Source organism: Petromyzon marinus, chromosome 53 (assembly GCF_048934315.1).
Source record: "Petromyzon marinus isolate PM22_M1 ecotype Great Lakes invasive population chromosome 53, UKy_Petmar_22M1.pri1.0, whole genome shotgun sequence".
Taxonomy (NCBI): Eukaryota; Metazoa; Chordata; class Hyperoartia; order Petromyzontiformes; family Petromyzontidae; genus Petromyzon; species Petromyzon marinus.
This window is the reverse complement of record NC_133719.1, coordinates 12,417,720-12,445,202: the sequence shown is the minus strand read 5'-3', so window position 1 is coordinate 12,445,202 and position 27,483 is coordinate 12,417,720. Positions and strand designations below refer to the sequence as shown.

The window sequence follows — 27,483 nt, the reverse complement described above, 5'->3', positions numbered from 1 at the left end:
AAAACAATAATCAGCCACGGCCGAGGTATTGGTCTTACCGTGTTTGAGATCTGCCTTGTGTTCACGAACACGGTCCGAGACATGTCGCTGAGCTTCCCCAATGTAACTACTGCCGCAGACACAACTTAGTTTGTAGACGCGGGATATTGTATGTCAGGGATCACATCCTTCACAGATGGGATCAGATCACGAATTTTATGTACTGTGTTAAATCGAACCTGGATCTTGTGTTTGCTCATGATTTTGGAAATATTTTTGGTTACCTCTGCTATGTATGGCAAGGTGATGGTTTTGATTGGGTCCTCAGATGGTTATTTTCCCAACGGTTGGGGTAATAGCTTTACGGATTGTGTAGTCTGAATATCTATTCATCTTGAGAGCTTGGTGTACGTGTTCCAGTTCACTAACATTAGCTGCCCCGCCCATGCTGCTAACATTTGGGCTACGCCCATTTTAAACCTGTATAAACATATCCTTGGGTCTTCCGGTAAAGTCACGTAGGTAGGTTCAAAGAAAATAACAGTTTGCCTTTAGAAACTAAACCCCTTTCCTGATGACCTCTTGTGTAGCGATCATAACATAGTTTTTTGTTATTTTCTTTGAACCTATCTGTGTGACTTTACCAAAAGACCAAAAGAATATGAATTCCTGCAGTCACGAAAGCTTTAAGTGAAGATATAATCCACTTTGTTGAGCTATAATTTGTAGACAGGTCGTTTCTAAAAAGAGATGTATAGCTCCGTGGGCCTACCTGGTAAAATAAAAAAAAATAGTTTGTTTCTTATCAGCTTACAACACGCCATGGGTGGCTCTGATGAGAATCACATTTCAAAAAATAATTCCCAATGACCCAGTTTTGTAAATAGGCGTGTGAATAGTTACACTATTCGTAGCTATTAACAGACAACCCCTTCAATTGTCTACCCTTCAATAGCTGACAAAAATAATGTATCTGGCCACACTGAATATTGCATGGAGAGAGATGCAGTTATATTGTGTATTTTGAACTTATTTCGCACAGTACGTAGCCAACCGTGCTAATGTGAGGTGCGTGGGAAGGACAACTAAACACAAAAATCAGTTTTTAAAAATCAGTTTTCAATCAAGATCCAATGTGGAGGTCTGCTGCTGCTCGCCACGACGAGGGAGAGAGTGTTCGTGTCGTTTTGCTGTTCCTCCTCCCAGTCGCCCCCCCCCCCACCACTCCGGTGAAGGAGCGCAGACCACAGTGGGTTTACTGTGCAGTCCATAGTGTGGGTTACATGGCCAGAGTCTTAGTACTGTGGCTTGAGAATTAAACTCGGGTCCCCGAGTGCGTAGCGCAGCGCACTAACAGCTACACTACCCGCTGCACTACCGCTCCCCACGAATCCACCCACCCAATCACACGTCTCTACCCCGAGGTCCCCTACCCCGAACACCAATGGTACCAACGTGATGCATGGCAGATGAGTGCAGAGCCGCGCATTTCGTCGCAACGTGCCAACCTCGCCCCACCCTCTCTGCCATGACTGCGGCGCCGGCACCGCCCCACCATCAGCCCCCACTTATATTCGTCATCGTACATGATCTATCCACTGCTGGATGAAGGCTTCCCGAAATCGTTGCTATCTCTCACGCACCCGTAAAGCCCCCCCACCATTCCCACCTAAACGTGAACTTAACCACGTGGTCACCACCTCCATCCTCGTCCCCCCACCCCACGAAACGTGAACTTAATCACATGATTTTACCGAAAGAGTAATTCCTGAAATCTTGATTTGAAGCTTTCGTGACTGCAGGAATCCATACTCTTTTGTTCTTTCGGTAAAGTCACATAGAAATAAAATCAAACAAATCACAAGATCCAGGTCCGATTCAATACAGTACACAAAATACGTGATCTAATCCCATCTGTGAAGGATGTCATTCCTGACATGCAATATCCTGGAGTTTACAAACTGAGTTGTACCTGCGGTAGCAGTTACATTGGGGAAACTAAACGACATGTCTCGGGACCGTGTCCGCGAACACAAGGCAGATCTGAAACACGGCAGAACCAATACCTCTGCTGTAGCTGACCATTGTTATAACGCTGTGGGCTCGCATGATATTGTTTTTTTCCGAGACCAAGGTACTCTGCAAACCTTCGGGCTACGATAAAAGGTTTGTTCATGAAGCCATCCAGATATATAAACATAGACATAACTTCAACCGAGAAGATGGATACAAATTGAGCAATCATCGGAAGGATGTTATTAACCAGGTAAAACCCTAACTGCTTTAGGGTCGTGTCTGTCATATCTGCCGGGTACTGGTCAATGTTTCCGAGTTAATTTCCCCCCGCATCCCCAGCTCTCTCGGCCTCCCACTTCCCCCCCCCCAGCCGCACGTCCCCCCCCCCCCTCTCTCCCCCCTTGCCCCTCCCCCTTTACCTATATAACCTCTTGCCACGGCAGCTCTCTCCCACTTCAGCAATTATTTATTGCTGTGCTTTTCCCACCAGATGATGATTGCTTGTGTTGCAATCGAAACGTCGTGATTTGTTTGAATTTATTTCTAATTCCTGCATTCACGAAAGCTTGGAATCTAGTTTTAATCACGTGGTCACCACCCCCCACCCAACCCCTCCCCCCTTAACATCCCAGAATTCCACGCGTGTCCCTTCGCTACCGGTAGTGACGCCATCGCACTGCCGCCATATTCCTTCTCTTTCGGGTCTCTCCGTTGTGAATGTTGAGCTTTCGTCGCCGGTTAATCGCCGCGTCGCCGTGGCGGATCCCAGGTTCATCGCGATTTAATCAACGAACACATCTCCAGTCGAAGCGGCGAAGAGGAAGAGAATAGAGGGCGCCATGGACCTTGCGTCTTTGGTCTGCTCCCCCCGGCCTCGGTGAAGGGAAGGGGGCAGAAAGAGCAAGGCGAGCCTGAGGCTTCGGCCTTGAGAGGCCTAACAGCGATTATTTTTTTAACATAGTTAACGTTTGTGCAAGTAATTCGTTTGTTACAGTTATATTTCAGTGATTGGATACGAAATATAAACAGCTGTTAAAGAAGCAGTGGGTAGCTGTTATACATAAACATTGCATATGTGACGTAATTGGACCTAACGTACTGTAAAACTTAACTACGTCGACGTTAAAATTGGATTTCAACATAGAAATCTTAATTACAGATCGGTAAGGACACACTTTATACATTGAAAATACACGTGAATATTGACATTTTAACATACAATTACACAGACGTACTTAAAAATCAATTACCTAGTACACGTGAATACAGCGCAAAGCACTCGAACACAAGTACACGGACGCGTTGGCACGCGTTACACACTCACACAGGTAAACCGCACACACCTTTTACACACGGGAGACAACGCACACAATTTTACACACTTGCATCGTTACGCACGTGGGCCGCACACCGTGCACCAACGTCCACAATGGGCTCCTCGAAGAAGCACAAGGAGAAGGATCGCGGGGGAGGAGAAGAGGAGAGGAGGCGCGGGGAACGCGGGGAACGGCGCCCGCGCGGCCATAGATCGCGCTCCAGGTCGCGAGACAGAGACCGAGACAGGGAGCGGGATCGAACCAGGTCGCGCCGGGAGAGGAGGGAGCGAGGGGAACGCGGGGAGCGCGGGGAGGACGCCTCGGCGGGCGGACCCCCCCCGGAGAAGCGAGTGAGACGCGACCACGATGAGGGAGATGAAGGGGGTGCCGTGACTGAGGGTGGAGATGGTGAGTTACTAAGGGTGGGGGTGTCTTGATTGGGGAGCCATTGAATATGATCAACGATACTGGGCTAGATGTAAAAACTAACCATAATTTGTATTTTACCAGATAAGGCTACTGAGCTGTGTAGCTCGTTTTTAGAAGCGACCTGGCCACAAATTATAGCTCAACGAAGTGGCTTATAGACGTGTGGAAATTTAGAGCAAATACTCTAAACACGTTTCTAAATGTGTAATGAAAAACCAGGGGGCCCGGAGAAAAATGCACGCTACCACAGGAAGAACGTGCTGACTCCAAATATACAGGTGTCGGGATCGAACTTATTGACTCCTGCATACCAGCGAGGGAGTTCACATCTCGCCACCGTGGCGCCTCTACTGGCAATACTGGCCTAAGATAATTATACAACTGAATCAGTATACAGTTTTGCAGAAACAGGCTCAAATTCTTGCCCATTTTATAATTGGCAGTACTTGCCTAAGATGGCGTTGGACTAGCATACTAGCAATACTGACCTATCTATACAAATCTTGTTATACGCACACCGACTATAAAACGCACTGGAATCGATGTTTATGTATGTTTGACTTCTTTCGCACTGCACGTCGCCAACTGTGCTAATAGTAAGGTACTTTAAAATACAGGGGGGAAATAGTGCATCTTGTAATCTGGAGAATATGGTAATTGTTGGTGTTGGCTCATGATCTGAGAGTAAAACTTCGTCGCTTCTTTCCCCACAGTCCCAGCACCAAAGTCGGCATCTGGAAACAATTCCTTGAGTATTGAAGAAACCAAGTGAGTACGAAAACCTTTTACAATGATTCGTACAATTTTTTTTATATCGTGAAAGAAAGAGGAAAAGAGCATGATGGGGTCTATGTTACAAGTCGAACTTGTATATTAAAATTGGAAAACCAGTGTGAAGAAGAAGTTTACACGAAACTATTGCACTTTTTTATTTTACCAGGTAAAGCCCATTGATCTATATAGCTCTTTTTCAGACGCGACCTGGCCAAACTCGATTTACGTCACATTTTCCACGGTTAGACTCCGAACACATTTGAACAGTCAGTCTGGATTCTGACGTGACTTGGCGTGGAGCTTTTGTTCTCAAGTGTTTGTGTAAATATTTACCAATCCAATTCTGCTAAATAAGGCTGATAGAATACACATTGGCAAGTTATGTTTCTCCTGTTTCTACTGTCTGGGAAAATAGGGGTCCGATTTATGACGATCCGATTTCACAATCAGAATATTTATTTATACTGTAGAATTCCGATGAACTATGAAACACTTTTTCACAGATGTCCAGTCGATTTACAAAGACGAGGTTTCCAGGAACAACGCGTTGTAATGTCGTAAAAGTGGCAGGGGACCTTTACTCGTGCGTCCGCGGATGCTGACACGTACACATGGAAGTGAGGAAGCTCGTGTTCCATCTGCCTTGTGACTGATTTTAAATTTGTTCTCGTGCAGTAAACTGCGAGCCAAGCTGGGACTGAAGCCTCTGGAGACCAGCGATGCTGCCAAGCAAAGTGGTGAGTAAACTACTAAACTATATTTTACTTTACCAGGTAAGGCCCACTGAGCTATGTACAGTATTTTCTCCTTTCGGGAGGTAGTTGCGTTACTAAAGGACACGGCGTTATGGAAACATCGCATTATAATTAATATAGGGTAAAGCAGAGTCCGGGATAACGTGTGAGATGTGTACACAGACTGGACAAAGACTTAAGACGCTTGGGTAGCATCTAGAAGCATCAAGCAGCATTCCGTCTTGTGTGATGCTACGCCGAGGCAGCTGTACAACCGCTTATTCCTACTCGTGTGATGTATTTTTATTCACTCAATCACGTTATTTACAATTTGCATCCGCGTTATAAAAAAAGTGTTCCCTAATACGTTCATCATGCTATATCCAATTCACGTTATTAAAACAACACGCGTTATAGGAAAACACTCGCTCTTTTTCAGAAGCAACATAGCCACAAATGATAGCTCAAAAAAGTGGCTTATCGTGTGGAAATTTATAGCAGCCAAATCCTCTTAACGCACGTTGATTCTAAATGTGGAGGGGAAAACTGGAGGACCCAGAGAAAAATCCACGCGACAACATGAGGAGAACATGAAAACGTCATTGAATCTACAATGGAATTGAACCTACGACCTCCTGTATACCAGGCGAGGTAGTTAACATCTCGCCACCATTGCACAGCTTAACTCGTCCTCGTTTGCCATTCTCAATCCATTGCTGCACGATGGCATCTCCTAGCTGTCGCCAATCTTTCAAGATCTAGCAATGCAATACTCCCATTTCACATCCTGCAAACAAGCCGATCCCATTGCTCCATCTCCTCACCGGCTGTACCCCGCTGCCCCCCCCCCCCGTGCCCCCGCGGTGAGCAGAAGAGGGGAGTTCCAAGGACAACCCTGTGCTGTTCCACCCTGAGAACCTGGCGAGCATCAAGAAGAAGGCTGTGCTCAAGGAGAAACTCGCGGCACTCAAAGAGAAGAGACTCATCAACCAGAAGCTGGGGTGAGTCGTTGGGGTGGTGGGGGGTGGACGGGTAAGTGGATGTGGGTGAACAGCAGGGGGCCACGAGGGACAGGTCGGTGTGAGAACAGGGGGCCGGGGTGAGAACAGGGGACCGGGGTGAGGTGGGTGAGTGGGAAAGTGACAGTGGAAAGGTGGGGAGAGGGTGTATGGTGGGAGAGGGTGCAGAAGACCATCCAGCATTGGCTCGACCATGGCGTATGCTGATGATTGTGCTTATCTTGAGTACAATACAATGTGTATTTACGTAGCGTCAAATGTGACTGCATCGCATTACACTGCAGACACAATTGGCATTCAGTAGCAATACCTCGTTATACCAAGTAGATGCGTTCCGAGACCGTCGTTCGTATCTTGAAACTTCCTATATTGAATAACTCATAACATTAGTACTATGAGGATGCATTCTCAGCCTTTGTAACTTACCATTTCACACTCAAAATACTTAACTTACCATTAATTGTAAACAGAGAATTTATATTGAAAATAATATAATATTTTATACTGTACAGTAGTAAAATAAATAAAAACTGACATAGATTGAATAAACATTGTTTTTCTTATATTGTAGATCAATACATGTATTATTTATTAATGTCTGTTTTATTCATTCTACTTTTTAGCTTTGTGTAAAATAATGTTAAATACAAATCCAAAGTTCGTGATACCGACCTTAATTTACCAAACAAACGTACATCACCGTATTTGCTTCATAGATTCAGTCATGCATGGGCAGATGGAAAAAAATTCATAACCGTGGGCTTTATAGATTAGGGGCATGGAGTCCGCAGCATGGATGTCTGGGGGAAGCGTGTTCCACAATGTTGGGGCAGCGGCCGCATTGAGTACTTGGCTGCTATAAATTACACATGATGAGCCACTTCATTGAGTTATCAATTGTGATGGCAAGGTCGCTTTATGAACAAGATCTCTATAGCTCAGTGGGCCTGACCTGGTAAAATCAAAATAGTTTAAGTATCATCGCTCGCCATGGGTGGTGCTGATGAGAATCATGTTTAAAAAATTCCAGATTAAGCAGTATTGTAAATAGGTGTGTGTATTTGAAGTTTGCATATTTTCCCCGTGGTCGCGTGGATTTTTCTGTGAGTCCACCAGTTTTTCTTTCCCTCCACATTTAGAATCAATGTGCGTTTAGAGCATTTGGCTGCTATAAATTTATGCGTGACATGCCACTGCTTTGAGCTGTCATTTGTGAAAGCCAGATCGCTTTATTAAAATATCTATATAGCTCAGTGGGCCTTACCTGCTAAAATAAAAATAGTATGAAGTTTTTTTTTAACTATAAAAAATTATATATTTTACCAGGTGAGGCCCACTGAGCTTAATAGCTCTTATTCAGAAGCGGCCTGGCCACAAATTATATGGCTACGAAGAGGCTTATGTGGACATTTCTAGCAGCCAAATACTCTAAACGAAATTTGATTCTAAATCTGGAGGGAAAAACCATAGGACCCGGAGAAAGTTCCATGCGACCACGGGGAGAGAGACGCTAACTCCAAATATACAGGCGTGAGGGTTAGGATCAAACCCACGACCTCCTGTATAGCAGGCGAGGCAGGTAACATCTCGCCACCGGGGCATATTATCGAGCCCACTTACACGCGGCGGGTGGTGGTGCCTATGCCGTCATCGCCAGGAAGGTGCGCACGCTGGCCGAGGAGGAGGACTGGCTGGATGATGCCGCAGTATGGGTGCAGCGCAGCCGCAAGCTGCAGCAGGAGAAGGACATGGCGCAGAAGAGGGTGAGCGCTGCTGCTGCTACCGATGATGCTGTTGCACATGACGCTGCTGGTGTTACTACTACTGCTGCAGCTTGTGCTTTTACGCATGCTTCTGCTACCGGTGCTACTATTGATGTTACTTTTGCTGGTGATGCTGCTGTTCCTACTATTACTGCTGCTGCTGATACCGATGCTGCTGCTGCCGATGCTGCTGCTGACGATGCTGCTGCTACCGATGCTACTGCTACTGATGTTACTCCTGATGCTGCTGCTACCACCGATGCTGCTACTACTGATGGTGCTATGACTGCTTCTGATGTTGCGATGACTGCTGCTGCTACCGCGATTGGTGCTGTTGCATTACACAACAAGGTGTACATACGTTGAACTTCTTTCACACCGTATGTAGCCAACCGTGCTAATCGGAGTTGCAGGAGGACAACAAACTTAAAAGTTATAAAGAAATGAGGATGACATCATCACGAAAGTTAGTTTTTTTGGTATTTTAAATTTGGTAACTATATGAATTTGGCATAAATAAACATACGAATAGATCAACATAAATATACTACTGTAAAAAGTTACTGTATTTAACTGTACTGTACTTACCACTCCAATCTCAAAGACTGCATGGGGTGATAATAGGGGGTGTAGAATTGGAGGTGGTTATTAAGAGTCTGAATCCAACTCCATCAGCTGTGATGGAGGTTCGCCAGATTGGCCTGGGATCGCCGGATATTTTTGGTGGCCGCATAATTGTGTGCCAGATAGTTGTTGATGTACTGTTTCTTGTGAACTAACAGACGGACGCTTGGACAGGTGGAGCTATTGTCTCACAAGAGCTGCTTGCATGTGTTTGGCTGTGCATGGCATCATGAGCCTCGTGTATTGCGTGTCTTTGAGATAGCGTCTCTACGGTGTCCCCAGGCCAAGGTGCTGGAGGAGATGGACGCCGAGTTTGGCATCAGCAGTCTTGTGGAGGAAGAGATGGGAGCCAAGAAGGAGGTGAGTGGCGTGCAGCCAACGCTGCGATTGTGGTGTTCCTAGCGGTGGTGGTGGTGGAGGCGGCGGTGGTGGAGGTTGTGGTGAAGCAGGAGGTGGTTCTGGCAGTGGTGGTAGAGGTTGTGTAGGAGGCAAGAGAAGTGATGCTCACAAAAACAAGTGGAGCACCGGGCAATGCTAGCTAGCCATCATTATCTTCGTCGCTGGTTGATGATGACAGCGGTGGCTACAATAATGATTGTGACGATGATAATTGTGTTGATGATGAACATCTCTCTCGTCCCGTAGCCGTCATACACCTCCAAGGACTTGACGGGGCTCTCTGTCGAGCACGACATCGAGACCTTCCAGGAAGGGCAGACAGTCATCCTGACGCTTAAGGATAAAGGTAACCCTCCCTCCAATTAGCACGGTTAGCTACATGCAGTACTAAAGAAGTTCAACATACATACATGATATCGATGGCAATGCTCGTTGTGTTGATGATTGACAATGTTGTCAATCGTGGCGATGTCTCTCCTCCGTTCCACCTCTCCATCCTCCTCGTCGTCTTACCGTTGCTCAGCCATCCTGGATGAGGAGGACGGAGACGTGCTGGTGAACGTGAACATGGTGGACAAGGAGAAGGCTGACAAGAACGTGGAGCTCAAGAAGAAGAAGCCGGTGTACCAGCCCTACGAGGAGGACGAGTCTGTGGATGACCTGGCCATTGTGAGCCTCGCGCGATGACCCACGCTCATCCCTCACACGCAGTCTTAACCCCGTCGCTCGCTCACCGCCCCCGGTCCACCTAGTCACTCGCTCCCTCCTTCATTCACCCACATGCTCACCTTGCTCACCCACCAACCCGCACGTTCATTCCCCTTCACTCGACCACTCCCTCGCGTCTTCGATATCTCACTACTAACCCACCTACGCCTTCACTCAATCAGGCCTTCACCCACTCGCTCAAAAGACAGATTCCTCCCCCCCCCCCCGCCCCCGTATAGCCTTAACAGACTGTTGGGGCAAGTGCTGTTAGCAAGTATCGAATTAAGACCAACACCTTTGTCTCCCCAGTGCTGATGTTTACACACTACACCAGGTACTTACTATAAACTTTTTTTTTACCAGTTATGACCCACTGAGCTATATAGCTCTTTTTTATAATTGACCTGGCCATAAATTATAGCTCAACCAAGTGGCTTATGTGGAAATGTATAGCAGCCATTTACTCTAAACGCGTGATGTTGATTCTAAATTTGAAAGGAAAAAAACGGGAGGACCCGGAGAAAAATCCACACGACCACGTGGGGAGAGACATGCAAACTGCAAATATACAGGTTTCGGGATCGGGAGGTGGCGAAATGTTAACTACTGTGGTGCCCACTTATTTAAACTGAGGCTGAGTCGACCTAAGGGAGACCCAGGACCAATTCAGGTATTCATCACAAATGTTGGCCGTGAACAGGAATCAAACATCAGGTTCGTAGCACTGCGCTAACCACTACACCACCGCTCCCCACTCAACAACAACACTCACCACGGTGACATCACCACCGCTCCTCTGCCACACCAGGTGCACTTCGAGGCCACGTAAAGTGTTGAATGCTTGCTGACAGAAGGTCACGGGACAGACCCAGGTGCCGTCGGTTGAGTGACTGAGATGGCTGGCAGAGCATCATTCCTCTGCCCTCCATTATTGGAAACCTCCAACTGCCCAGTAGCGTCCTTCACGTGACTCCTCAATTGCCACACACACTCAGAGCCATCCACCTACCTACCCCTCCATCACTCACCTCTCCCTGTCGCCCTCACCTCATTGCAGATGCGCCAGCGGGCCGTACTGTCCAAGTACGATGAGGAGATCGACGGGGAGAAGAGGAAGTCGTTCCAGCTGGAGCACGGCGGGACGGCGGACGGCAGCTGGGAGCGCGAGCTGCAAAGCGTGCGTGACACGCTGCGCAGCCAGGCCCAGCGGCTCGAGACTGCGGTGCCCCAGATAGCCAACGAGTTCTACTCACCCGAAGAGATGGTGAGACGATGACGGCGACGATGTGAACGACGACGAACGGCCAACGGCACTTGTACCTGGCTGGCTGTGCAGCTTTGAGCCAGTCAAGTGAAGTGTGGAGGGCTCCCCCGCCGCTGGCATGAGGGGGTCACGAGACAGACCCAGGTGCAGAGCTGTCCCTCGGGGTACGGCAAATCGGGGTGACTGCCCTGGGCCCCCACGCTTTGAGGGGGCCCCGCACTTCGTTGTCACTTTGTCAGGTGTAATATTTGCGATTTAGTTTGAAGGCATCGGGGCGGGGGGGCCCACACAGTGAGATTTGCCTTGAGCCCCGCACCCTGCCCTCCTCATGGATGGCCCTGCCCAGGTGCCATGGGTTGACTGACTGAGATGGCTGGCAGATGCACCATATGTGCACCCTACTGTGCCACCTCGCTGCATTTTAGCCTCCCGACGCTCCGCTCGTTGTTGTGTCACTCCCCTGCCTTCTGCCATTCTCTTGTAGCTTGCCACGGGGTGTCACGGTGGCGAGATGTTCACTCCCTTACCTGGTATACTGGAGGTCGTGGGTTCGACCCCGACGCCTGCTGTATATTTTGAGTTTGCGTGTCTCTCTCCCTGTGATCGTGTGGATTTGTCTCCAGCTCCTCCGGTTTTTCCGTCCATATTTAGAATCAACATAACACGTTTAGAGTATTTGGCTACTATACATTTACACGTGAAAAGCCACTTCATTGAGCCATCATTTGTGACCAAGTCGCTTCTGAAAAAAAGCTGCATAGTTCAGTGGGCCTTACCTGGTAAAACAATTTTTTTATAGCTTGACAGATGGATGGCAGTGATGAACGTGCTTTCCAACCTTCATTGGGAAAGCGTTTCAAAAAGATACGAGCTGTCGGTTTTTTGTTGTTTTCCGGGAGGTCGCCAACGTCCCCTTGACCCTTGTACCCCTCCTCCACCCCCTTTTCCAAAACAATGACAACATAGGTCACGTTCCGAAAGACGAAGCGCCGGGTGAAGAAGATCCGGCGCAGAGAGAAGACGTTACGTGCCGACCAGCTGGCACCGCTCCCCGGCAAGACCTCGGGGGTGGCGGCCTCGGACCTCGGCTCGCGGTGAGCCGGCCTCTGAGGGCTGTGGTTGAGGCAGCAGTCGAGCTGGCTGGCCAATGTAACACATTGCACCAAATACTCATTTGAGGCTGAGTTGACGTAGGGGAGGCCCAGGACCAGTTCAGATAATTGTCACTGGTATTGGCCATGAGCGGGAATCGATCTCGGTTTGCTGGTAATTGCTACACGAGCGCTGCCCACAATCACCTACCCCTACATACCACCACACTCTCCTACCCCTATACACCGCCACACTTGCCAACCCCTACATACCACCACACTCACCACCTCCCCTCTCACCCCCCCCCCCAGGCGTCGTCAGGGCGCTTTGCCTCCATGCTCTGTAGAGGGCGAGGGTGAGCAGGCGGAGGGTGAGAGCGAGGAGGTTCGTGGCGATGGCAGGGGTGGTGAGGAGCGACAGGAGGAGGGGCATGATGCCGACACAACGGTGCAGGACATGCAAATGAGCGACGACGAGGGTGAGACGTTGTACATCGCGGGGGATTTGTCTTCGCCCAGCAGTGGGTAGCCTACGGCTGCTGATGATGATGTTGGTGATGGTGGGGTGTATCTGTGTACGAGTACCTGGTGCAATGTGTGGACATCGCCATTAGGGAGACAAAGGCGGCCGGGCGTGGTGCTGTCCACCCACCCCCTCGTGTGCCGTGCCGGCCTTCATAAGCGCCGCTCGCTAACAGTACTTTAAGGCTATGTGGGGGAATCGTTGTGTGTGTGCATGGCGGTTAGAGGAGCTGGTGACGCCCGCGTCACCCGTCGTGGTGGAGGAGGATGAGGCGGAACAGGAGCTGCAGAGGCAGCTGGACAAGCAGCGGCGGCTCCGGCAGAAGAGGGACCTGCGTGACGCGGCTATCAGGGTGCTCGCTCGCTCGGTTACACGCATACACTAAACTAAAACTAAATGTGTTTTTAATTAACCAGGTCAGGCCCCACTGAGCTTATGTAGCTCTTTTTCAGAAGTGGCTTATCGTCGTGTGGAAATTTATTTCAGCCAAATATTCTCAACGGATGATTCTAAATGTGGAGGGAAATACCGGAGGACCCGGAGAAAAAGCCACACTACCATAGGGAGAACATGCAGACTCCAAATTTACAGGCGCCAGAGTCGGGATTGAACCCATGCCCTCCTGTATACCAGGAATGGGAGTTAACATGTTGCCATCGTGGCGCCCCGTTTTTTCACAAAGATCCCCCATATATCTTCTTGGTTCTTTCGGTAAAGTCGCGTAGAATGGAAATAAAATAATAAAAATAAAACAATAAAATAAAATTCTCACGACGTTTCGGCCACAACACAAGTAGCCTTCTTCAGGTGAAGAAACAGGTCTGTCCAGAAGACAGCGCTTGAGCGAACACTGCCAAGCATGGACCGCGTCTATTAAGCTGTGTCGGCGGAATTAACATATGAATTAGCATGTTATCAGCCCCACCTCCGGAGCGGAGGAGAGTGGCGGCTGGGCACACGGAAAAATACCAAAGCAGAACAGCTAAGGTGCGCTGCTCTGTCCTGTGTTGCATTATAACTATGCTATAAACTGGACTACTATACAATACCTTCCAATCTAAAATACATGGTATAATATATCCATAGACAAATTCCACCTTTGAATTATACAATGCGTTTACACTACCCTATACTTTAGACTATAAAATATTAGACTTACTCTTTTATTTTTTCGGTAAAGTCACGTATAAATAAGAAATAATAAAATAACATGATAGCGTACGACGTTTCGGTTGCAACACAAGCAGTGGGTGCTGCCGAACCCCACTTTACCTCGTGCTGATTTGTCCCAGTGCGTCCTGCCGCGCCCCACTTTGCTCCATGCATACCTCATGCTAATTTTGTCCCATTGTCACTCAGCCTTACCTTCTCTGCCTATTTAAGGCAACTTTACTGTGTGCTTGTCTCTGTGCTGGCTCGCTCTACTTGGTTGTCTGTGTGTGTGTGCGGTCTGTATTTTGAGTTTCATACTTTACTTGCAATTTAGCAATCTTTTGAAATAGCGTAATCAACCGGACTATGCGTCAATTGTGTTTTGACTGACCGTCTGTGTTGCTTTACATGGTTTCCAAAATTTTGCTAAACCCTGTTTGTCTGGTATGCTTCTCTCTCTGTGCCCCCTGTTGTATCTGTGTCATTTCCCCCTACTTGGGTGTCTGTATATACATCTGAGGTTATGTGTCTCCCCTCTCTCATAATTTAGCTCTTCTGTACCTGATGATGGCTGCTTGTGTTGCAACCGAAACGTCGTACGCTATTATGTTATTTTATTATTTCTTATTTATATGTGACTTTACCGAAAAAAACAAAGTAATCCCTGTAGTCACGAAAGCTTCAAATCAATATTAGACTTGTAACATTACACTGTCTTATTCTATGAACCCAACTATATACCACACTGCTGTATATTCACTATGCAATTACGATACTATATATTGCCTTGTGAATTATGTTAAACATTACAATGTTATACTATTTATTATTATACCACATGCTATAAACCATACCATTAACCGTGGTGTGAGAGGTATTAAGAGGCAGTGCCAGCGAATGGACTGCGGTCTGAAGGTCACCGTAAAATACAATCAATTAAGAACCGAAATGGTTTATAACATCTTTCCAATGGTTACTAAGCCAGAATCCATCTTCTCGGTTGAAATTGTCTGTGTTTGTATGTGTGGATGGCCTTATGAACGAATCTCTCATGGAAGCCGGATGGCTTGCAGAGAACCTCCGTCTTGGAGAAGTCAATGTCATGTGAGCCCACTGAATTATAACAGTGATCTGCCACGGCTGAGGAGTTCGTTCTACCGTGTTTCAAGTCTGCTTTATGTTCACGGATGCGGTCCGAGATATGTCATTTGGTTTCTCCAATGTAGCTGCTACCACAGAGGCAACTTAGTTTGTAAACACCCGGGTACTGTATGTCTGGAACCACATCTTTGACAGATGGAACCCGATCACGGATTTTATGTACTGTGTTGAATCGGACCTGGATCTTGTGTTTATTCAGGATTTTGGAGATCTTTTTTGTGACCCCCGCAATGTAGGGTAAGGTGATGGTTTTGAATGGCTCCTCAAGAGGATCCTTCTTCATGACTGGAGTGATGGCTTTGCGGATTGTGTAGTCGGAGTAACCATTAGCATTGAGAACTTGGTGTACGTGCTTGAATTCACTGGCAATGTGTTCCTGGTCGGAAATGCATTGGGCTCTATGGTATAGAGTCTTGATGAGGGAGTTCTTCTGGGATGGATGGTGGTGGGAATCCAGTTTTAAGTAAGCATCCGTATGGGTAGCTTTCCTGTAGACAGAGTGGCTCATTGAACCATCAGGTCTCCTTTTAATTAAGACATCCAAAAAGGGTAGCTTGCCATCTTTTTTTATTTCCATACTACGTGACTTTACCGAAAGAACCAAGAAGATGAATCCCTGCAGTCACGAAAGCTATAAATCGAAATAAAATCCCCCATATAGTTTTCATCAAGATGTTGGGGCAAGTACTGTTAACGAGTAGCACCTATGAAGGCCAGCACAGCGCACAAGGGAGTGGGTCGCTAGCAATATGCCCGGCCAACTTTGTATTCCCAGTAGTGATGTTTACACACAGCACCAGGTACTCATTTGAGGCTGAGTCAACCTAGGGGAAGCCCATAACCAGTTCAGATAATCGCTGCTAGTGTTGGCCATGAGTGGGAATTGAACCCAGGTCGCCAGGTTTGTAGCGGAATGCGCTAACAGTTACATTACCACTCTCCACTATCGCACGATTACACGCACACCCACATACACAAAGATACCCCGTGTAGCCATTGACAGGCCATTGGGGCAAGTGTTGTTAGCGAGCTGCGGCTATGAAGACCAGCACCATGTCCAGCTGCCTTTATCTCCCCAGTGGCGATATTTACACATTGCCGCACCGAGTACTCACTTGAGGCTCGAACTCGCACGCAAGCCCGTGTGATGTTATGCTCGCGCGCACACTCACGTGGTCACACGCAAGCGCGCCTGGTTGTACGATTACACACGCATGCACACGCTCACATGTGCGAGCGAGTGGTTCGGTGAATGAGTGGGTGAGTGAGTGCGCGCTTGCTGAGAAAGTTGAGCGAGCGCATGCCTGGTTCCTCGAATGAAAGAACAAGCGACGCACTGACAACCACGAGGTCTGCCAGCACAACACAAACGACAACAGTAGCAGCCACGACTAAAACCAAACCCACCCCCCAAACTCGTCCACCTCGTTTCCCAGGTCGCGACGGTGGTGCGGAGCATGCAGAGCGGGGAGCGACGGGGTGAGAACGACGGTGGTGAGGATGAGGAGGAGGATGACGAGGAGGGGATGGTTCTGGGGGAGCGAGACCGGCATGGCCACATCGTCTTCAACTCCACGTCGGAGTTCTGCCGCACGCTCGGGGAAATCCCCACCTACGGCCTGTCGGGGAACCGCGACGACCGCGACGACCTGCTGGTATGGGCGTCGTCAACTTTGCCAACCTCGCCCACCTCGCCACCCACCCGCTTGCTGTCTAACTCACGCGTGGTTTCGCTCGCTACTCACTCGCTTCTCACTCGCAGTCTCACTTGCTCACCTGCCTGCTGCTGTCTTATCCCCTCACTCCTCACTCGCTCGCCCACTTGCTCATTCATCTGTTGTATACGGCCCTTTTTCCACAATATCCAAAAGAATATTTTCCAATATATACATACAGATTTTTTTTTTTAAGGACAAAACAAAAATTAATAAACAGCCAGGCACACCAGGAAGCCAGATGTCGATCATAAACAGGCCATATATATAAAGAAATAAAAAAAACTCAAGGCGAGGATGTTAACAGCTATCCGCGAAAATCTCCAGATGAACAAGAGTTTGATGGGCCCCTTAGGAAAGGTCCCTCCGAGGTCAGAACACCAAGAGAGTAGACACGGAGACGCCAACAGGGTAAATCGTTTACGTATTTTTTTTCTTATTTGCCAGTAAAACCGGGTAAAAAAATTAAAAGGCAACAACAAGAATAAGATAAAATTAGCGGTCCTCACGCTCACTCCAATTAAGACCAGGCCATCAGATACATCAGTGAATTATTATCCAATAATTAATTCGCTATCAAATGATTTTCACCTTTAATACTTTTACTGTTAAAACAAAGCTTGGAGACAGAAATACCGAGTCACATCAAAGGTTATCGAGAAGAAATGAGGCGAACGGGCAAACTTACGAAAGAGTTTAAACAATATCCCAAGCAACCCCGACCACCTTTATCTCTCTCGCAGCGCGGAGAAGCAGGAACCACACCTTATCACAAGGGGCCATCTGGAAAAGCCATCCGGGTTTAATGATAAAACACACCCCACCCCACCCCACACACACGGAAACCAGGCAAACAAAGTTTTAAAGAAAATTGCAATATAACATTAATAATAACGTGTTAACCTTAAACGATATTCCATTATAGAACCTTACAGAACCAAGGGATATGGATTCCAACAATCTGGAAACGGACCTCTTAAACTCAGGATGAAAATTATTTTTCTTTTTAATAACTCCATCATAACAATGCGAATCTCGGTAACCCGAGAGGTGCGTCGGGAGGACGTAGTTACAAACACGAGTCTTGGTGAACATGGTACCAAATGGTATTTGAGCAATGTTAACTCAAAGTATAGAGAGGAGAAGGTGCTTCCGACCATCTTTGTCTCTCCCGCAGAGCGCGAGAGAGGAATTTCACGCCAGGGCAAAACAGATCGTTATCGCAGGAGCCATCTGTACACACACACGAACTCACACACACACAGACCACGCCCCCCCCCCTTCACTGCACAGATAGAAGAATGTCTTTGAATATAACGGTCAGCGCATTTTCAAAAAGTGCAGTAAAGACAGATCAGCGATTCAAGACGTCCACAAGACGAGCAGTCGCATGGAAGTCGTATGGAACGGCTGGCTCCGAGCCTCGCTGAGTAGCGAGGATCGCTGAGTCGCGATGTATCAACGAAAGTGAGTCATACAGCAGTGGAGGAAACCTGCTGTCAGCGAACCAGCACGGGCGCGTTCACGCACTTCAACAAAGAGAGCACGTGCGACTCAACTCACTCAACAGAAGAAAAAGCTTGGCCAGCCGCCAACAAAGAATCAGCGCTGAGAGCGCTCGAGCATCTCCACAGAGAAAGCATGTGCAACGGGGCTCAACCAGCAGCGGAAAACACGAGCAGCCGCCAACAACTTCAGCAAACCAGTGACTAAGCGCGTGCGAATTGAGTCATACAGCAGTGGAGGAAACCTGCTGTCAGAGAGCCGCCAACAACCTCAACAAAGAGAGCACGTGCGACTCGGCTCACTCAGCAGAAGAACAACTTGACCTGTCGCCCGCGAGCGCAGCGTCAGATACTACAGCAGCGGAAAGAGCGCGTGCCGGCGCAGCTCATCCAGCAGTGGAGAGAAACTGCTGTCAGCGAACCAGCACGGGCGTGTTGGCGCATCTTCAAGGAGAGGAGCGCGTGCCATCAGCACCAGCGTGTGCCAACAGCGTGCCACCAGCGTGCTACAGCGCGCAACTTCGCGTCACCAGGGCTGAGAGGGCAGCGGCCCCGCACTCAACACCCATCGGCGCGACGACGGCGAGCGTCGTGCTGACACTTCCAGCCAGCGGTGAACAGAAACTGGAAGCCGTTCGTATGCCCCCCCTCCCCCACACCCTCCCCCCTCCTCACTCCCCCACCGCTACACAACGAACAAACATTTTTTTTATACAAGGAATATCAACCTAGGTGTTTGCTCAACGCAAGAAATCAACAACACTCCCATTAAACATACAAGACTCATGATAAATGCGTCAACTATTAGCTGATAACGAAAAACATCGCCACCCATTGAGTTGCGTTGATAAGGCAATTAGAAGTATTTCAGTCGAACGCTTTAATTGCATAATCGTTATGAATCAATGAACGAACATCGCCGTGGTACTGTGCTGACGATTTCAAGCATAATAATTTCGCATATCAGAATGTGTTAAGGATTGGATACGAATCAAAAACCGAGTGCCGTGTTGCGTAACAATTCAAGTATATTATAAGGTTAAGGTTTTGATAGAATAGTTCGCATGTTTTTAATCTCTCAACAACCGATCGATTGCGTTACGCATCGGGAATTAACCACAGGTGCCGTTATCAAAGCGAAACAACGCAATCGTGATGGTATCATGTTAACGCTGTGTTGAAATTCCAAGATCGAGAGTTTTCATATTATGCAAAAATTAAAGCTTAGCTAGGAAATAAAGTTGATTAAAGCAGAAGGTTTGTGTGTGATTCTTCCTGAAATTCTGCGTAAAATTGTTCTGCGAATGAGATTATAAACCTTGAGGGGACCTATCACCACACAATCCATAACACATAATTCATAATGTTCAATCGAGAGTAATCGTATCCTTATCGATAATACGGAATTAAATAGCAGAGTTGAATCGACTCTCTCATTCATGCTCACAACACCTACAGAACTGCATACGATCAATTGCGTTATTCCAATTGATAACACAATCCTCGTCACCGAGGCTGGACATAATTATCATAACGAACTGCATTATCATAACCACACCCACTCGCATAAATTAATACGATTATCTCTCGAATCAGCAAAAATTATGTAAATTTCAAATTTCATTTACTTTTCATTATTTTCATCAATTTTCATAACACCTACATATACAACACATCCTCTCGCTCCTTGCTCGCTCACTCACCCGCTGTCTTATCCCCTCGCTCACTTCTTGCTCACTCGCTCACCCCTTGTTTCGCTCACCCGCCCTCTCCTCACGCGCTTGCTCAATTATTCTTCGCTCACTCCTTACTCACATGTATGTATGTACATTGAACTTCCTTTGCACCGAACGTAGCCAAAGGTGCTAACGATGAACCACTTTCTCACTCATCCTTGAGCTCCCTCACTCATCCCCTCGCTCGCTCGCTTCTTGCTCGCTCACTCAAACTCGCCCGCTGTTTTGGTGAGTGCGTAAGTGAATGAGAGTGATTGTGAGCAATTGTGCAAGAGCTCCTGTGATGATGAAACTCTCAACCCCCTTTCACACCCCCCCCCCCCGCTGCCCTCCCCTCTGTTGCCCCCCCCCCCACACACAGGACTTTGAGCAGAGCGACTCGGAGATGCGAGCAGACGAGGAGGATGAGGAGGGGGCCGGCTGGAGCGCGGTCAACCTGGAGGAAGAACGGGAGCGTGTGGAGGTCGCCCACTCACCCCCCACTCTCCATTGTCCACTTGTGTGTATATGGGGAACGGTAGTGCAACGGTTCACGCGTTGCGCTACGAACCTAGCAAACCGAGTTTGATTCCTGCTCATGACCAACACCAGTGATGATTTTCTGAACCAGTCTTGAGCCTCTCTTAGGTCGACTCAGCCTCAAATGAGTATTTGTTGCGGTGTGTAAGGATTGCGACTGGTGGGAGGCAAGGCGGTCACGGGTGGTGCTGGCCACCCACCCTCTTGTGTGCTGTACCGGCTTACATAGGTGCTACTCGCTAACAGCACTTGTCCCTACAGTATGTTCATATAGGGGGGTCTTTGTCTTATGCAAGCATCTGTCGTCTGTGTGTTGTCATGTGTGTCTGTCTTGTGTGCATGTGTGTGTCTTGTGTGTGTGAGAGCGTGTCTTGTCTGTGTATCTCAATTATCTCTTGTATGTGTGCGTGACCACACAGACCCCAACGGGAGCCGGTGCAATCCTGGAGGAAGAGCCGATGATCACGGGTGGTCTCGCGTCCGCTCTCAAGCTCTGCAACACCAAGGGTGAGTGCTCCTGCTGCTGCTCCTCATGCTTCTACTCCTGCTGCTGCTCCTGCTCCTCCCGTAGCTGTATGCCTCTCTTTATAGCCATTTGTCTCTTTGCGTGTGTAGCTCTCTGTATGTATGTACATAGGCAACCATGCTAATCGGAAGTCTGTGTGCGTAGCTGTCTGCCTCTCTGTATAGTCTTTATGCATGTATAGCCATCTGTGTGGCTGCCTATTGTGTGTGAGTATCTGTCTATCGATTTGTATAGCCTTCTGCCCGTCTGTGTGTGTAGTCTGCCTGTCTGTATCTCTAGCCGTCTGCATGTGTAGTGGGTTCTTTAGACGACGTAGACGGATGGTTGAGGCAACACTTATTTATTATAACCTTACACTATCCGAACACAACATCTCTAACAGGAAGGGTAGCGGCCCCTCCACCCGCTAACTAAGGGGATATACTTCCCCACGGAACTCGCCCTATCTCTAAGCTAGGGTCTCGAGCTAGTCCGACCTCACTGGCCAAGGTGCAGGTCCCGACCTCTGGTTACACGGACCCAGCCCTGATAAGGACGTCGGGATCCGAGGCTCCCAGGGTCACACCACTGGCTCAGTCTGCCCGGCCCTGATAAGAACTGCGGGCCAGAGGAGTCCAGGGTCCTAGGCTAAGCTGGCCTTCTGTCTTCAACTGGTTCTTCTTCGCTGGCAGCACTGCCCAACTCTCCCGAGCTCCCGCCTTTTATACACCTCCCCACCGAGGGGCGGGTTTTCTGTGGGATCCCAGGACACCCCGCAGCCCCAAACACCCCACAGCCCCCTACAGGTAAGCAGTGGGTGCTAGCTGGAGATGGTGTACGTTCGTCCCATAACACCATTACACATGTATAGCCGTCTGCCTGTCTCGAAAGCTGTCTCTGTGTGTGTAGTGCGCTGCGCTATGAACCCGGTGACCAAAATTCGATTCCCGCTCACGGCCAACACCAGTGACGATTATTTGGACTGGTCCTGGGCCTCCCCTAGGTCAACTCAGCCTCAAATGAGTACCTGGTATGGTGTATAGTAAACATCGCCACTACGGAGACAAAGGCGGTCTAGCGTGGCCACCCACCCTCTCGTGGACCGTTTCCGACCTTCATAGGTGCTTGCTAAGAGCATTTTCCCCAACAATCTGTTATACGGGGGATCTTTGTTTTTGTAGCCATCTGCCTGTCTCTATAGCCTTCTGTGTGTGTGTGTGTGTCCCTCTCCGCCTGCATGCGCACATGCAGGGTACCTGGAGACGGAGATAGCTAAGATGGCACGCGTCAAAAACCCCCACAAGACCCTCCCCTCCGCCCTCTACACCATCGAAGACAAGAAGTGAGGATGCTGCTCGCCCGATTTTTTTTAATGACCATGTCGATCACCCCAGATCGAACCGTCACCCCAGGGGCTTAAACTAAAACTATAAAGTATTTTTATTTTACAAGGTCAGTTCCACTGAGCTCTATATCTTTTTTTCATAACAAATGATAGCTCAACAAATTAACTCATCATCATGTGGAAATTTATAGCAGCTAAATACTCTAAACGCACGTTGATTCTAAATGTGGAGGGAAAAACCGGAGGACCCAAAGGAAAATCCATGCTACCATGGGGAAAACTTGAAAACTCCAAATATACAGCAGGCGTCAGGAGTCTGGATCGATCCCACAACCTCCTGTATATCAGGCGAGGTAGTTAACATCTCCTAGCCACAGTGGCATTGTGGTTGCCAATGCAGTGTGCCCCAACACGGCCATTATGAACTTTCTGCGAGAGACAGAAACGGAGATATGCACAAAATCAAAAGAATCAGAATATTTATACTGAAGGGATCCGACAATTTATAAACCTATTCACAGATTTCCAGTAGGAGCGAGTCAGAAAGTTACAACAAACAATGCAAAAACCTGATAGGAGTGCAAAGTATAGTGAAGGTAAACAAATCACTTAAAAAAACTAAACATCCCAAGGTATACAATATACAAATAAAACTAAATCCACGACCTGCATACTAGTCGAGGGAGTTAACATCTCACCACTGCACCACCATTTATCGTCCACTGTGAGAGAAGCACACCGTGAGTAGTAGACGTAGTATTACGATTTGTATGCAGCACGCAATTAACCAGGGCTGCCCGTCCAAATAAAACCTTGAATCTCTGCAACAACGCACGCTACTATTGCTGGGCCTCGTCACAGCCTCGGGAGGTTTTCTCATTGACAGTCGATTCTCCCCCCCACCCCATCTGTGTGTGTGTGTGTGCGTGTCGCCGTCACAGTCACGGCAGCGATGACAAGTACAGCCGCCGGGAGGAGTACCGCGCCTACGGGCAGGAATTCAAGGACAAGGAGCACTACCGGCCAGACGTGCGCATCGAGTACGTGGACGAGACGGGGCGCAAGCTCACACCCAAGGAGGTGCGCTGCTTCCTGCTCCCCTCCCTTGACGCGAGGGATCATGTGAAAGGATAGGGCGTGGCGCGGTTTCATGTCGAGATTGCTCGAACATTGGGAACGGAATGGTTGCCCGCCTCGTTGCGTTGGTCCTAACGAGACGTGGCACGGTCGTGGGCACCAGAGGGACTCGTGGTAGGGAGGTCGGTGGGTCATTCAAGGTTTGCAATTTTTTCCCGGTGCTGGAGGGGTCTCAAGTTGCAAGCCCACAGTTCCGTGGAACACGTTAGGAATCATCTTCTTGGTTCTTTCGGTAAAGTCACGTAGAAGGGAAATAATATACTAAATACCTCTGTTGATATGTAAACTCTAACTTTAACATAGCTACTTCCGTGACCAGTTACATGCTAAATCCTCACACTAACATCATACTAATCTCCCAGTTACATGCTAATTTCTGACTTTAACATCCTGCTAATCTCTCACATTAACACAGCTACTTCAATGCTAAATTCTTCTGTTGATATGTAAACTCCTTTGTCAAGGCGCTCTGCTCCTCCCACCCAGCTTAAAATACGCTGCCAAGCTTAGCAATGTTCATTGGAGCGCTGTCTTTCCGACAATTATGTTTCTTCACCTGAGGAAGGCTACTTGTGTTGTGGCTGAAACGTCGTGAGAATTTTATTTATGTTTTTTATTTTATTATTTCCCTTCTACGTGACTTTACCGAAAGAACCAAGAAGATGAATCCCTGCAGTCACGAAAGCTTTAAATCGAAACGTTAGGAATTGTGTTAGAATAGTTAGGAACGGCGCGCGTCGTTGGGAACAGGGCGCATCGTTATGAATGGTGTTCGTCGTTATGAATGGTGTGCATTGCTGTGTACACAGGCGTTCCGACAGCTATCTCACCGCTTCCATGGCAAGGGCTCGGGAAGGATGAAAACTGAGAAACGGCAAAAGAAACTCGAAGAGGAGCACGTGAGTGAAAACACTCCGAAGCATTTTCTCCCACGCACCAAATACAACACTCCACAGCACAACCAAACACTCTTAAATAAACAAACACTGATGCTTTCACTCCTGAACTCCTGCTCAAACACTTTCCCACTACAACTTGCAAATGCTCACCTCTCAAACTCACACTAACACACAGACAAAATCCCCTATATCATCTTAACAGACTGTTGGGGCAAATGCTGTTCGTCAGCAGCACCTATGATTGCCGGCACGGTGCGAGTTGCTAGTTGCCTTTGTCTCCCTTGTGGAAATGTTTACACACTGCACCAGGTACTCATTTGAGGCTGAGTCGACCTAGGGGAGGCCCAGGACTGGTTCAGCTAATCGTCACCGGTATTAGCTGTGAGCGCAAATCGAACACTGATTTCCGGATTCGTAGAGTAGTGCACTAACCACTACACTATCGCTTCCCAGAACACACGCACACTCCTCCCGCAATGTGCCAACGCTCAAATCGCTCCCTGCCATGGCCTTGTGGTAGCGTGCTCACCGCTTGTAGCTGACCGTACAATGTTGCCCGTCTTGTAACGCTGCCCTCCCCACCTTCCCCTGCCTCTCCTCCACGCGGCAGATGCTGAGGAAGATGAGTTCGAGTGACACTCCACTAGGCACCGTTGCCCTACTGCAGGAGAAGCAGAAGGCCCAGAAGACGCCATTCATCATCTTGAGCGGCAGCGGCAAGAGCATGAACGCGTGCGTAGATACACTCGCTCACACGCTTGCTCGGTCTCCCGCTCGCTCTTGCGCTTATTCGCTCGCGCTCCCACTCATTCGCTTGCTCTCCCACTCGTTTGCTCACGCATGTCACCAGAGGAACACGAGTCCTTCACGTGTCACCAAACATTCACTCGCTCACATCAGCACAGAGGTACTAACTCACGTTACAATAGACTCACTCTCACCTTCACCCTTACCCCAATCTGTCAACGTAACCTTAGCCCTTACTCATACTCTTTGGTTCTTTCGGTAAAGTCACGTAGGTATAAAATAAATCACAACGTTTCGGAAGCAACACAAGCGTCCGTCATCAGGTGGAACAGCCACAGCAAGAAACAAATTGCTGTAGTGGGCAAAAGAGCTGCATGTGACAAGAGGCTATATAAGGCAAGAGAGGGGAGGAGCCAGGGAGGAGAGATGGAGAGGGTGGGGGGTGTGGGGTAGGGGAAGTGGCGCTCTGCAACTTGCACCGCAAGTACGATACAATGCCGGGGCTGGGCAGTGAGCGGGCCTGGGGGGTAGAAGGCTGAAGAAACTGGAGATGTGGATATGAAGGCAAACTATAAAGCTGTTAAGGTTTTACTTGGTTAATAAGATCCTTCCAATGATTGCTCAATTTGTATCCATCTTCTCGGTTGAAGTTATGTCTGTTTATATATCTGGATGGCTTCATGAACAAACCTTTGATAGTAGCCTGACGGTTTGCAGAGCACCTTGGTCTTATCGCTAACCCATAACCCTGACGCTCGATGTGTGCGTGTGATTACAGGAACACGATAACGAAGTGAGGGGGTAGACCCAGGCCGGTGTGGGCAACTCCTGTGCCGCTCGACCTCCCACCCCCGGGGTCCCCTCTCTCTACCTTCTGCCTCCACCGACAAAGGATCTCCAATGTAGCCTTTAGCCCCGTGTTCTTCATTACAAGGCCCACGAGCTACTGGCGGCTCCTTGGTGACCTTTAGTGCGGCCCCTGACGTACGGCACGCCCAACAATATACAAATCTGAAAACGCTATATCACCGTGCTGCTGTCAAACCCAATGGTTTCAAATGCATGGCGTCCCTCACAATGATATGTCTTATCGACGAAAGTGGCCCCTCTGAAAATTATTAAAGAACACTGCTTTATCCAGGCTATTTGAGAGCAATGCCTATGAAGGCCGGCAATGGCACATGACAGAGCGGGGTTGGGGGGGGGCTGGGTGGCCAACACCATGCCCAGCCACCTTTATCTCCCCCGTACTGTTGTGTGTTTACACATCGCAGCAGGTAACTCCATTTAAGGCTGAGTCGGCGGCGTATGGGAGGTCCACGACCTTTCAGATATTTACTGCTCGATGTTATCCTTCAATGAAATTCATTAGCAGCTGCATCAACAGCAATATCAGCAGCAGAAACCGGGTGACGTAAGAAACGCCTCCATTGTGTCGCCAAGAGATGGAGACGCTTCCTTTGTTTACCCCCTCACAGCGAGCAGTGCACCACCTCGTGGTACAGAAATGGTACTAGAAGGGGGGGGGGGGTGTGGCGCAGAACTACTTCTGAAGCTCCTCCTAGATAGAGCCCTTTTGTCTGCAGTCGGTGAGGTGTCAATTAAATCAAAAGCCTTTATAAGAGGCGTTGGGCTGGCACTGCAGAAAAACCTTTGTTTGAATCCAGAATTCAGCCAGTGGCAATTAAGCCGATCTCTGCGAGTCTCCAAGTCTCAATGTCAGTCATTGGTGGCCGGACTGAGACCAACTCGCTACACTGGAGAACTTTGTTTAATCGTGAGTGGCTTAACCCAGATTCGAATTTGTAATCTCGGGTTGGGGGGTGGGTGGTGTCTAAACCCAGATATTATGAATTCCCCAAGTCGCTCAGCCACATACATTCATGTCCAGCTGTGCTTCAGTGTTGGATCTGTCCCATGAAAGTAACCGTCCCTTGTATGTAAATTACTGTCCCACGTCTGCATCTCTACGACCTGTATTGTTACAATTAAAATATTGGTGGGCCTTGTGTAACATGCGAGCATGCGTGTGTATATTTGACCATAATAAAGGTTTTTGGGTTAGATCGCGTTTATTTATAAATGTGTCGTAACCCTCCACCACCCGACACGGCCAATCAGCAAAAAAAGTGTCACGTTGACAAAAGACAAATAATTCACTACTTCAGCCCACCGGTGTGTTGAAGAGTTAATCCACATTTACAGTTTGAGTACGACGTTTCGCTGGTAAATACTTCCAGCATCATCGGGCAATTCGCCAGAATGGTAAAGCCCTCGCTTGCTCCCGGTTTTATATAGAGCAGCAGGGTGACGTCATCACTTAACTCATCAGGTGCAGTGATTAGAGGCGGAGGGGGGGGGGGTAATGTAATTATATAATCGATTAGTAATCAGTCATTGGTTATGATTAGTAATGAGTTGTA

General features: G+C 48.3%; 1 protein-coding gene across 1 annotated transcript; it reads left to right on the top strand.

The window, feature by feature from the left end:
- The first annotated feature begins 2,635 nt into the window (after positions 1–2,635).
- On the top strand, positions 2,636–27,074 carry SART1 (spliceosome associated factor 1, recruiter of U4/U6.U5 tri-snRNP). The gene is made up of 20 exons (XM_032974079.2): positions 2,636–3,719; positions 4,454–4,508; positions 5,190–5,251; positions 6,120–6,249; positions 7,925–8,030; positions 8,937–9,014; positions 9,300–9,399; positions 9,577–9,722; positions 10,819–11,025; positions 11,992–12,119; positions 12,429–12,595; positions 12,864–12,991; positions 16,389–16,607; positions 20,270–20,371; positions 20,847–20,934; positions 22,184–22,274; positions 23,219–23,357; positions 24,224–24,313; positions 24,924–25,045; positions 25,839–27,074. Exons 1-20 carry the CDS (start codon positions 3,425–3,427, stop codon positions 25,855–25,857), a joined length of 2,472 nt encoding a protein of 823 aa, XP_032829970.1. The 5' UTR covers positions 2,636–3,424; the 3' UTR covers positions 25,858–27,074.
- Positions 27,075–27,483: the final 409 nt, after the last annotated feature.

Bases quoted from the DNA above. Each gene is read 5' to 3' on its own strand.
- SART1 (XM_032974079.2), top strand. From the start codon at position 3,425: ATGGGCTCCTCGAAGAAGCACAAGGAGAAGGATCGCGGGGGAGGAGAA. The intron at 8,031-8,936 runs GTGAGCGCTGCT...CGGTGTCCCCAG, and splicing joins AGGACATGGCGCAGAAGAGG to GCCAAGGTGCTGGAGGAGAT. The intron at 16,608-20,269 runs GTATGGGCGTCG...CCCCACACACAG, and splicing joins ACGACCGCGACGACCTGCTG to GACTTTGAGCAGAGCGACTC.